This window comes from Perca fluviatilis, chromosome 23, assembly GCF_010015445.1.
Source record: "Perca fluviatilis chromosome 23, GENO_Pfluv_1.0, whole genome shotgun sequence".
In the NCBI taxonomy this organism is placed as follows: Eukaryota; Metazoa; Chordata; class Actinopteri; order Perciformes; family Percidae; genus Perca; species Perca fluviatilis.
Window position 1 is genome coordinate 12,623,640 of NC_053134.1, and position 12,235 is coordinate 12,635,874.

Consider the following 12,235-nt stretch of genomic DNA (forward strand, 5'->3'; position numbering starts at 1 on the left):
GATGATTGTTTTAATTTCAAGTTGTCTTTCTTCTTTCAGCTGCATATTTCAATACATGTCCATCTTCTTCTGCTTGAGGCCAGAGACCAATCCCCATGTACAAGTGTAAAAAAGAGGGGTCAGGAAGGGCATACACTCGCTTTCTTTTTCCTCTCATCCACTCATCCTTCTTTGTCTCCCTCACTGCTCACTTACGAACAGTGTTTTCTGTCTTAATTTAAATCTCTCTCACTCACTCCCTCTTTATTGTCTGCTTTTGCCTCCCTCGCTCACTCATACACTCCCTCTCCCCCTCTCTCTCTCTCTCTCTCTCCCTCCATTATTTGGCAGTGTTTTATCCCTGATGCTTTTCTTGATTCTTTCTCTTTCTGTCCTTTCCCCTCCCTCTCTCTCTCTCTCTCTCTCTCTCTCTCTCTCTCTCTCTCTGTCTCTCCCTCACCTCCCTCTCTCTCATTCAATCTCATATCCATGCTGATGGATTTCACTGCAGGGGGTCACTCAGGTCTGCTTTTAAAAAGCAGCGTGAGCGAAATGTGTGTCATTTTTCTCCTTAACTGGATCATTTGTATTTATTTACCCCCCTCAGTACTGACGCCTGCCTTAACTAGAGAGAACATGAGGGCTTTTAAAGGGGGAACCGGCACCCACCCCTTAACCTTATTAACCCCTAAGTGGACCCAAATGATGATAAATAGAGAATGTGGTGATTGGGAACTCAATCTGGTGGCAGGCAAGGGTAATCCATACTGTCGATGAAGCTACAGTATGTGTGTGTGTGTGGGTGTGGGTGTGTGTGGGGGTGTGTGGGTGAAAGAACATCAGTTAGAGATTGGGGAGATAAATCCTGGCAACATGTGTGAAATCTGAACAAATCAGACTTCTACCTGGTTTTGGTTCTTTTTAATCATGATGGAACGGATCAAATGGCTTCTTCTTGAATAGGGTTGCTTGCTTGCTTATTGTTAAAGATAAATACATTTTGATTGCTTAGTCTCTGACAAAAGCTCTATAGGGTAGAGACAGAGAAGGGTATTATACCTTAGTATTTTTTTTTAGTACCAAACTAAATGTGTGTGATCTATTCTTTTGATCAAGTTTGATCAGGTTGCCAATTTCAGAGACTGTGTTTTATGTAGGAAAATATGTATCATCATCAGGAGCTACTTCTCTTTTCTTAAATAAAATAGGGTTTCGAAGAAAAGTTAAGGTATCAATAAAAAAAGTATGGTTTGGGTATTGGTGCCAAACCTTATAGTATTGTTTCAGCACTTGTAAAAGTTTTCAAATAACATCCAGCCTTAGACAAACACACATCCTATTCATCAATGATGGAAACCACTTACTGTTATTTATCTTGTGTAATTTCTTTTAGCTGGATGTAGCCATTACATATAATCCACTGCTTGCTATGTCATCTTGTTATAGGAAGAAAGTCGTGCTGCTGCAGTTGGAATGAACATTTTTACAGTGGACATTGAATGGACAGTGTTTGTTTGTCTGTACGCCTGCATGTCCCTTTGGGCACTCCTGTGTGTAGCTGTGTGTCTTTGTCTTTTCTTCGAAATTATAATGTATCTCAAATTATGACAGATGAACGTACATGTTTCCAGATGTGTCTCACACTTTGTTCAACTATTGAAACATGTTGTACCCTTAACAGAGATCTATGAATGTCATTGCTCCACATCGTTATAGCAGATGGTGGTCATGGTCAATATATGTTGGTTTGAAAAATGTACTGACACTGTTCCTCGCTCAGTCTATTGGCATAACACATGCATATTGTATGAAAATCCCAACATTGATCTCAATACGTCCCCCAGCTTGCAGTCAATATGTCCTTTGAAGAATGTATCCGTAGCCATAAACCTCAGAATACGTCCCCTCCATGGAAATGTGCTGACTTGTGCAGCAGGGGGGGGGCATAAAAGAAAGGATTGTATTAAATGATATAGGGACACCTTGAGGAGGGAGACAGACAGTGAGAGAGAGTGAGCAGGTAATCTGTTCTGCCTTATTATGTACATGTTAAATGGGACACATTCACCCTCTGATATCATTTCTGCCCCTCCTCTCAACCTCGTTGTCTATTCTCTCCGAAAGGAGAACTTTACAAAGGAAGTGAGCAGAGAGCTCCAGGAGTGTTTTGTGGAGGGCCTTTCTCTGCTTCTTCTCCATCTCTCTTTTCCCCTCTTCTTGTCTTTCCTTTCTGCCCTCTGTCTATCTGTTTCTCAATGTGTGAGTGCCTCCCTCTCTCTCTGTCATAAATGCCCCCATCCTCTCTGCCCTTTTCCTATTCTCTCTTTTCGTCTCTCTCTCCCTTCCTTCGCATGTTATTTCTGACGCAGAGCAGAGAAAACTGTAATGTAGATATCTAAACCAACCTTACGCTGCAATTCCATTCCTATCAGTGGATCAAAGCAATAGAGACTTGTGTGGTGGGGGTGGGTGGATGAGGTGTTGTTATAGAGACCTTTACTGCTCCTGATGGCACGAGGCGACCCCTATATGACTGTTTAGATTTACTGTCTCTGGGGTACAGGGATGCAGTGTACACACACACACACACACACACACACACACACACACACACACAGCGCAAATAATAACCAACTGTATCTGGCTAGATGTCTCTATTTGTTTCATTGTTTCCCAGCACATGCACTTTTATTAAATATCCTGTGACCCTCTGGGGGTTGAGGGAGGGAATAAAGGAGAGAGGAATAAAGGGAAGTTAGAGATGGGGAAATAAGGAAGAGATAAGGGGTAAGATAAGGGGTGGGGGGCATTTATTGGCAATGGCTGCTTTTATAACCTGTAGAATAATCTATATGAGAGCAGCAGTGTCACCAGGAGGGCTTATATCGCTATATTTGGTCACGAGATTGTTCTACGCAATAGAATTCCATTATTCAGACTTTTCTCTATTCAAAAGATTCAAATTAAACCGTCTGAGAAGGGAAATCAGTATTCATGGACATGCACCCTTTAGTAAGTAGACATCACTTCATAAAAAGGGGTCAAAAGCAAAAGAGTTTGGAAACCATTGGACAATACAAAGAGCACTGTGTCCTCTTCTCCCAATAACAGACTCAAATACATCACAACTTGTTAACCAAACCTAAATTCTACATTCTGACCAAGCCAGGGCTGAAAAAGAAATACCAAAATGCCTCTGGCCTTCTTTTTAATTTCCTGTAAATAATTTAAACATAACTAAATAACTAAAAACGGTTTTGCTTTGGGAATATGATACAGTCTCTGTGTTTATTAATGCCTTCGTATGCTCAGGTTACATGGGAACTGGATGATTCATTGTTGTTTTTGACTATGTTTATAATTACACCCTATGAAGGATCTAATGTGTACCCACTTTGCAGCATTTTACTCCTGATACTTCGATCTTAGAGCTATCTTGCTCTGAATTCAACCTAAACCTGATGTTTGTCTTTTTTGTGCTATTTGATATAGATGTGTATGGATGTATTGTTGGTGCAGATTGCAGTTAAATATAAGGATCCAAATCCCCTAATGACTTGAGTGTATTTCCATAACTAGACTTGAAGAATTTGTTCATTACCTGAGGCCAATAACCAAGGCTTTTCTTTTCAGATAGTACATTTTGAAATGACCACGTGTGTTACATGACTATATTATTTGCTCTGATATACTGCATATAATGACTTTATATTATTGAGCTAAAAGTGGGTACATTTCATAAATGAAAGGTTAGAAAAAGGTTCTATAATCTTGTGGTTATGGTTTATAGTGTATTCATGATATGGCATGTCTACCATTTTTGCATCTGCTGCTCCCCCTGCTGCATAGCACTACAGCAGTCATACTATGGTAAATGACATTTACACCTAATGTAAAACTGAGGAGGAGGGAGGGAGGGTCTTTTCCTACCAGCTCTGTGGTCGTGGTTGGCTGCAGGAACTTAATGTTATATTTAATGATAGATGATAGAGGATGCAGTGTGCCACCACAGAGTATGTGTGACAGTGTTATTGTCTCCATGATAAACTCAACCACTGTCTCTACCTCTTCCCCACCGAGTGAACCAGAGAGCGAGCAAAATACAAGTACCACTGTCTAGTTCCTCATCAAGAAACGCGCTTCATTTCTATCCACCCTCCTCATCCTCTTTCTCTTCCTCCCTTCCTCTGTCCTCCTTTTCTCTGAGGCCATTAGTGGTGATAAACACTGTGGTTTGTATCAGCAGGATGCACCTGGCATTAACGCGAACGCTTAAGAAAGTAATTAGTGGGTGTATGTGGCTCCTCTCGTCCCTGTAGATGCCCATATGTGGTGTAATAAATGAGCGCCAGGATCCATAGGAATAGGATGGCAGCGATTTCTGCTAGCACTGCTGTCATCGTTCAGTACCCTGACGCAGAGCAATAGCCATGTCATGCCTCCTAGCAAATGACTGAATTTCTCCCCAATGGATCCACGAAATGCAGGACTTTCTCCACGCCTGACAGCATAATGTTCCAGTCTGCGCTCAAAGTGATAAGACCTCCCACTGAATCAACCAAAATGTAAAGGAAGTGTTCCAGATTTTGGGAAATATGCTTATTCACTTCCTTGCTGATACTTGGATGAGAAGATTGATACCACTCTCATGTCTGTACAGTAAATATAGAAGTTACCGCCAGCGACCGGTTAGATTATATATGGCTATATGTGGCCAATATGTCGGCCAAGAAATGGTCCGGCTTCCGGTCTCTGGCTAAGCTGAGCTAAGCTAACTGTCCCCTGGATGTACAGTAGCATATTTACAATACAGACATGAGAGTGTTATCAATCTTGTTGTTTATCAAAACTGACTATATTTACTCTTTGAAGTATTCCTTTCTAGCTTTAGATAGAATATGTCTTGCCCCGTTTGGCCTCTGAGCACTGTGGTGGATGGGGAATGATGAAGTGTATTGATTAATCACACCACTGTTGAAGTTGGCGAAGGTGCAAAGAGCACCTCTCATCTTGTCACAAATTGTCACTGACCTGCACTTACAAGGACTATAGATTTTTCCGGCCTCCCTAACAAATATGACCATGTGGTGACGAACATATGTACACAGACTGCACCAGCTTCCTGCTGCATTGCACCCTGGGTAATGACCCATGCGACCAATCCCCTGCTTTGTATTCAATGGAGGGGGGGGTACTTTCTTACTCCAGGGGGGAAATTAAACATCTGATTCTGACTGCAGGGGCTCAGCTTCACCCCCCCAATATTCCTATTAGATCTCTGGAGTTGCTGACAGGCAAAATCTCTTTCACACCCATGCAAGCCGTTTAGTGGGGCAGATGGAGTGTCCTGAGCACTGGTGTGAACAAAACGATGACACCGCCATTAGCATAATAGCCCTACCATGCACATGTGTCGTCATTATGGATTTTTATGTGGTGTGTGAAGAGACAGACAAAAGCAGTTAACATTGGGCAAGGCATCAGCGCCGGCAGTACATCCCACTACTTAGATTGGCTAAAGGATCCAACCCTTGCATACATCTAACATAAGAGCTCCATTTAAATGAACTGAAGTTTAGCGTAGCATCTACTGTACCATTAGAAGTGCTAGCATCTGTATCATACCAGCTAAGATAGCAGCATTAAAGCTGTAGCAGACCTCAAGGACCGACTTGGGCGTGCTAAGCTAGTGACGTGTAGCCTATAACCAGACATATAAGCATTCACAGTCTACAATAACAACCTCCTCGTGGATGCTAAAAGATTGAATTTGCCATTTAGACCACTCCAAGGTGACAGCTCTCCAGTTTGTAAATGGTTGACTTTCAGGGAGCTGTTCTGAATCAATGAATGGATTCACTACTACCCAGCAGAGTGATCAATTCTCTTTTCTGTGGGGCTTTTTAAAATAGTTTTTAACGGTAAGACCGAAGAACAGGGACCAATTTAAAGGAAGGTATACTTAGCTTGCTGGTAATTTCAACCTCATTATCATTATCATCTCATTGTAACAACTAAGCCTTATTGCTTGTCTAGATTAAACCAATGCCTTTTTCTTGTTTACTCTGCGTTTCCCATTGATTTGCCGAGTTAGCTTCTCTTCCATGCAGTCACATAGCACTGATGAATCTCCCTTTTCAGGGGATGAAGCCATTGTTGGAAGCTTTATTGGACACCTCTTATTGTCCGTTTTTAGAAAGCCCTCTGACCTTGCTGTCAGTATGCTGTAATACCCACGTCAACATATTCACCCCAGCAGTGGAGGCTGGATTGACCTTTGACCTTCTTTCCAGCAGATACAGTAATGTTGATTCTTGCTTCAGGTGTTTTGGAAGGGGTGTACACACTGTAGACTGCAGTGTGCCTCAATGGGCTCTAACAATGCATTGGCTCTCTTGAGATAAATGACCATTGACAGTAATATGTCTGTATTACTCTTCTCTTGTTCTTAATTTCTATAGCTCATATTCCTTCTGTCAATCCCTCTGTATTGCCCATCCTGACACATTTTCCATGTTTCCTTCATTTTCTGTCCATCTTTGATTCTCACTTGCACATTTATCACTGTCCTTTTTTTTTTTTTTTTTTTACCTCCAACACTTGTTCTCTTGACCCACCCTGCCCTCAATTCTAACACCATATTTATTTTTTTCAGTTTTCACACTATTTCTCTCCCCTTCTCACCCCCACAGGCGGTATGAGTCGTATCCTGTGTGTGCAGACCTACAAGGCCAGATCCTCGCATGCTACAGGGAGAACGTTGGAAAAACCCTTCACTGTTCCAACATAGCAGCCCTTTACCTCCAGTGTGTCAACAATGCCAAACAGGTGCCTCTTTACGGAACTAAGCTATTTGTCTTTTATCAATTGTCATATCTCATGTAAACATAATTTAAAACACTACCCTAGCATCTTTTGCATATGCGTGTTATGTTTATGTGGTTTGCATGCTTGTTAAGTGAAAGGGATGAGCATTTAATTGTGTTCAACTGTACTAGGTGAGGAAAATAAAACTTCATACTTATATATCCTCCAAAATAACGCTGTTTTTCCCCTCTGAAAAGAATGACAAGTATGTGCATGCGCCCTAATGGACAGACATGTAAGTTGTAGCGTCTCTTAATCCTTGGTTTAGCTTCCAGTTTAATTGATGTGTGTATTACAAAGTAGCCCTGTGTGTGTGATAGCTACAGCATACGTCATAGGGCTCATAGATGTATGTATGGTAGCTAAAGTTGAGCAGCCTTTCCCTTTTTAAATGTCTAAATGAATGTAATACACACACACACACACACACACACACATATATACACACTAGCATCCATTTACATGTGCTGGCTCCTTGCTTTTAGACAGGGGAATATAATTTCCACTGGGCTACTGGCGCCTGAATAAAGCCCGCTCTAAATAGCCAGTTTAAACCTTGCGGTCTATTTCCATAATACCTGCTGACACAGGCGTTCCCCTGACTGTCTCTGTGTGTGTTTTAATGTAATAAGACTAAGGGAGTAGCTGCTGCTGGTTGGATACCATTGTCCTCCCCGTGCTCTCTCCTTTCATTGCCAAGTGCAAATGTTTTTCCGCCCTCCGTCTCCCACGGTCACACACTGTATGGTAATAGTAATGTCACTCAGGTTGATATTAACTTAATTCCCCCTCTCGCACTTTGCAATATGTAACATCACTTGGGCCCCAAAAAGGCTCAATTTACATTCATAGAGCTTTTCTATTAGATTTTTTTTTCACAATTGTATTGTTTTGCCGGAAATGAGGAAAGCTGAGTTTTGTGTCTCTCGCTCACTCTCGTGGGTATTAGTATTAGATCTAAAAGTCAGAAGCAGGCAGATTTTTAAGCCATACATCATTTAAATTGCACAATGTTTTATTCATCGCTTGGATGGTTGTGTGTGTGTGTGTGCGTTTAAGACAGCTACCTGTAGCCTCGTCAAGATTCAGCAAGGGTACATTCATAGTCCGGATGCTGTTATGATCTTGTAAATTGTTTGGAAGCGAGCCTGAGACGATATGTTAATCCGCTTGTGTTTATCACCCTGCGGCAATCACGGCACACTCCTGTTCGTCTTAGGGACTTATCTGTATAAGACTTACTCTAAAAGTCATTAGGTGAAGGAAAAAAAAATACATTTCTGTGATAAGGCTTTAAAGGAATAATATGCAGAATTACACAGCCGACAAAATAGGGGGAATGAGGTAGGATTGATATGAGCTGATGCAGTTTTGTGATTAGGATGTTTACACAGCTTTATCAGAGCCGAGCAGGAAGCTGCACTGAGAGCAAATGTCAGAAGACAAGATTTTGACCTCTGGAGGTCAGAACGTGTCCTCTAACAGCCGTCTCTCATCTCATCGCCCTTTCTGTCAAAGACACTTAATAGCATAGGTTATCCAGTTTTCAAACGTCAAAATCTCGTTCCTTCCCTTTGAAATCTTAACTTTCACTAGATGGGGTATGGATGGGGATGTCCAAGATGTCGTCTCGCTGTGGATACAAAATCCCCCAACTCTCAGTTTTACAATAATGTCCCCTCAACTGGAGTCAGCGGAGAGGAAGGCGTTGTCAGCCGACCGGCCTTTGTCACTGATAATTAGGGTTCTTATCGCCACAATAACTGATAACATTTAGACTCACTTTCGTTCTCTTCTGTGCCCTCTTTGCCCTGCCACCATCTCTCCTTCACTCCATCCACTATCCCTTCATCCCTAGTCGCATTTCTAATGCATTCAGCACTTAACCGGTCCAGATTGCAAACAGGGAGGAAGAGGCAGTCGAAAGGACAGATAAAGTCTCTTTCTCTCTCTCTTTCTATGAATAAGACTATATCACGGAAGCTGATCTCTCCATCTACCGCTTACCTCCTCATTCCATATTCTCGCCACATGACTGCGTCTTGCCCACTATGTTTTCCTTCTCCACTTCATTTTTTTAGACGGACCCTTCCGTCTCCCTTTTACTCTCAAAGGGCCAAGCCAGATCCCTGTTTGCGGTGTCCGTTATGTTTGCAAGGATCAAAATGAAGAGGAAAAAAAAGAGCTGGCTCGTAAAACTGCTACTAACACCAACTTTAGTATTGACATTTCAATTCAATTTAATTCATTTTAATGATTTCATTTGTCCTTTCAATATTTTTTTAGAGATCACTAAATCTTCTGGAGCCATCTCTCCAATCTGTGATTACATAAAAGTTAATTACTGAGATCTGAGAATATGTCGATATTGCAGTAAGAAACACAAGCAGTTAGACACCAATAGAGGTTTTAAAGAAACCCCCAGGTTAGCCACACTTTGCCTGGAAGAGAAAACAAATGTGACCAATAAATTATTACCCAAAGTGTCTGTTGTAAACAACCATCACATTTGTATCTGTGCAGATACACATAAACGTAGTTCAGAGGAGGGATTTCTATGAGATTACTAAACTCAGAAAAGAAATCATACCTCATATATAGGCCTATATGTAAAATATATATATAGTGATTTTACATTGCCATTGTATCTCATGTTCCCAGATCCGGTGCAGAAGAGCACTTTGGTACTGTAGATACAATTTTATCATAACCAATGGAAATTATCAAAATAAAGTTCTAATAAACTTGAATTATCCTTTCAGTGGCTCATAAAAGTCTGCCCCTGGTCCTAAACTGGATTGTACAGTGTTTGGCAGACCATTTGTATAATGTAATAATCATTTCATGGGCAGATCGATGGTGCACAAAATAAACTTTGCAGAAATGAAATTTTACTGATATGGACTTTACGGTATGTCATCCACAGCACCATTATTAAAGGAGAATTCCGGCCAATTTTTACGTTAATCTTGATCGCTACAGCTACGCGAGTACTTTCGATAGAAAAAACCCCGACCCGAATCAGTGCAGGTAACACGGAGAAGCTGCAGCTACGTACTACAAGCGTCCCCTGAGCTAAAACGACAGTGCTCGGGGCAAGTTTTAGAGTGCCTTTGTGCCTCTTAACAGACACAAAATGCAATTAATATGTCTGTGCCACATGAACAGGGCCCTTACGTGTCAACAAGATGCGTTTTCAACTCAGACATTGTTTAAATTCACCTACCCTGGTCCCTGTCTCGATCCTGCCGGTAGCTAGCTTTAAGTTGGTTAGTGAGGAAGAAGACACTTTTGTTTCTTACTTTCTTGTCTATGTCATTCTCTTCCTCGTGTCCCTTGTTTCATCTCCTTTCTTAAACTCTTCACCCAGTTTTTATCCAGTGGCATCAGCTGCAACAGGCCAGTTCAAATGGTTATTGACAGGGAGTGCTGGGGATTTGTGGCTGCACTTATCGCTAACATGGAATCCATTGCCCGCGGGTCTTTCTCTCTTTTCACTACTTCTCCAACTCACTTCATCCTCTTATACTCACTCCATCCTCCACCCTTTTATTGTACTCTTAGGCCTCTCTCTCTCGGTCTTGTCTCTCCTTTGGGACATAATATATTTCTCCTTTGTTTCTCCACTGTTTGTTTGTCTATTTAGACATTTTTTTTTTTTCTTCTCCGTCTCTCTAATGCACCTTCTCTCTGTTTTTGTCTGCAGAACAAGTTGAGAACCGGGGGTTAAGGAAGAGAGAGAAAGAGAGAGAGAGAGAGCAATGAAGAGTTCATTGTCTGGGATTACTGATTATCGACCGACTGACAAACTGACCAAACCAGAGTGGAGGAAGTGAGGAATGAGTCAGCACCAAGACACACACCCTCAGAACCTTGTGGCGAACCGGACCACACCAGAGGCACCGAACACAGCACCCTGATAGAGAAATAGACACCTTCCCCACCTGTCTTACCTTTCGTCTAGCTCTGTGTATGTAGAGAGGCAGCGACACTGTCTGCCATTTTGGAGAAACAGCAGACTGACAGGACCTAGCAGGACCTAGCAGGCCTGAGCTTGGCCCGCGGTAAGGACAGTAAAAATGAACCGGAACCACGACGAGAAAACAAGCCGCCTCTGTCACAAGCCACCTGGACCCATCCCCTCTCACTTCAACACTGTTAGGAAAATAAAAGTATATTTTTACTAATTAAAGTCAGTCCTACGTTGTTCATTCATTGTTTTCCTTCTCCTAATGCACTATCCTGTACACAAATGCACATGTACGCATCTGTTTTTTCTTTGCATTTGTTCGTGTGAGTTTGTGTTATGTTAATAATGTAATCTGCGTGTTGAGTATTCATCCAGACCAACACTTGTGACAATGTCTGATCAGAGGAAATAAAACATGAAACGATACAGGAACAGTTGTTGTACTTTTCTCCATAAATATTCAGTGGGCTCCGTCTCTCCTCGTGTGTGTGTGTGTGTGTGTGTGTGTGTGTGTGTGTGTGTGTGTGTGTGTGTGTGTGTGTGTGTGTGTGTGTGTGTGTGTGTGTGTGTGTGTGTGTGTGTGTGTGTGTGTGTGTGTGTGTGTGTGTGTGTGTGTGTGTGTGTGTGTGTGTGTGTGTGTGTGTGTTGATGCTAATTACAGCAACCATTGTACATCTTTGATAGATAGGCGGCCCTCGTTTTGTGTCACGATATTTTGCAAAACGGAGTGAATGAGCCCAAGAGAGGAGGAGTGAAGCGTGGAAGAAATATTCGTCCCAGATGTTGTGCTTCATAATCTATCTTTCTCTCGGTCTGTCTTTCTGTTGTACGAATCCTCGGTGCGCTCTAGCTATTCAGTGAAAGAGCAGGGATCTCTACGTCTTCCTTATCCCCTCATTGTCCCTCTTTCCTTTTACTTGTGTACTTCTTTCTGTCTTTCTCTCTTGTCTTCCTTGAGTGTGGTTCTTCTCTGCTCAGTCTCCCAGGCTAATGTTGGTTTAGAGGAGACAGCTTCTCTACGCTGTCTGCACTCAGCCAGACTCTCTGGGTTGGGTTTAACTGGATAGACTGACACTGTGTGTGTGTGTGTGTGTGTGTGTGTGTGTGTGTGTGTGTGTGTGTGTGTGTGTGTGTGTGTGTGTGTGTGTGTGTGTGTGTGTGTGTGTGTGTGTGTGTGTGTGTGTGTGTGTGTGTGTGTGTGTGTGTGTGTGTGTGTGTGTGTGGTTTGACAGTGTGTACTTGTGGGTGGGGTAGTAATGCAGCCATCCACACACTTTTTATGCACTAACTAATGTGTGGGAGGGACAGTTGTCTGGGTTTGATGTGGAGGCAGGTGATCGCAGAGAAGATGTTATCTTGATTCTGCATCAGCAATGATGTGATTTTTGTGACTTATCCCCCATCTGTCCGTTAGGGGTA

The 12,235-nt window shown here is 42.2% G+C and overlaps 1 protein-coding gene across 5 annotated transcripts in view; it reads left to right on the plus strand.

Moving 5' to 3' along the window:
• chchd3a (coiled-coil-helix-coiled-coil-helix domain containing 3a) overlaps positions 1–11,242 on the plus strand; it is a 73,532-nt gene extending 62,290 nt beyond the window's left edge. For 3 of the 5 annotated variants that reach the window (XM_039791801.1, XM_039791803.1, XM_039791805.1), the window contains 3 exons: positions 6,672–6,807; positions 7,044–7,081; positions 10,553–11,242. In XM_039791801.1, the coding sequence (XP_039647735.1) occupies positions 6,672–6,807; positions 7,044–7,070 (163 nt within the window). In that variant the 3' untranslated portion in view covers positions 7,071–7,081; positions 10,553–11,242. The remainder of the gene's footprint in view (positions 1–6,671; positions 6,808–7,043; positions 7,082–10,552) is intronic. The other 2 variants (XM_039791802.1, XM_039791804.1) reach the window with 1 other exon arrangement.
• The last annotated feature ends 993 nt before the right edge of the window (positions 11,243–12,235 follow it).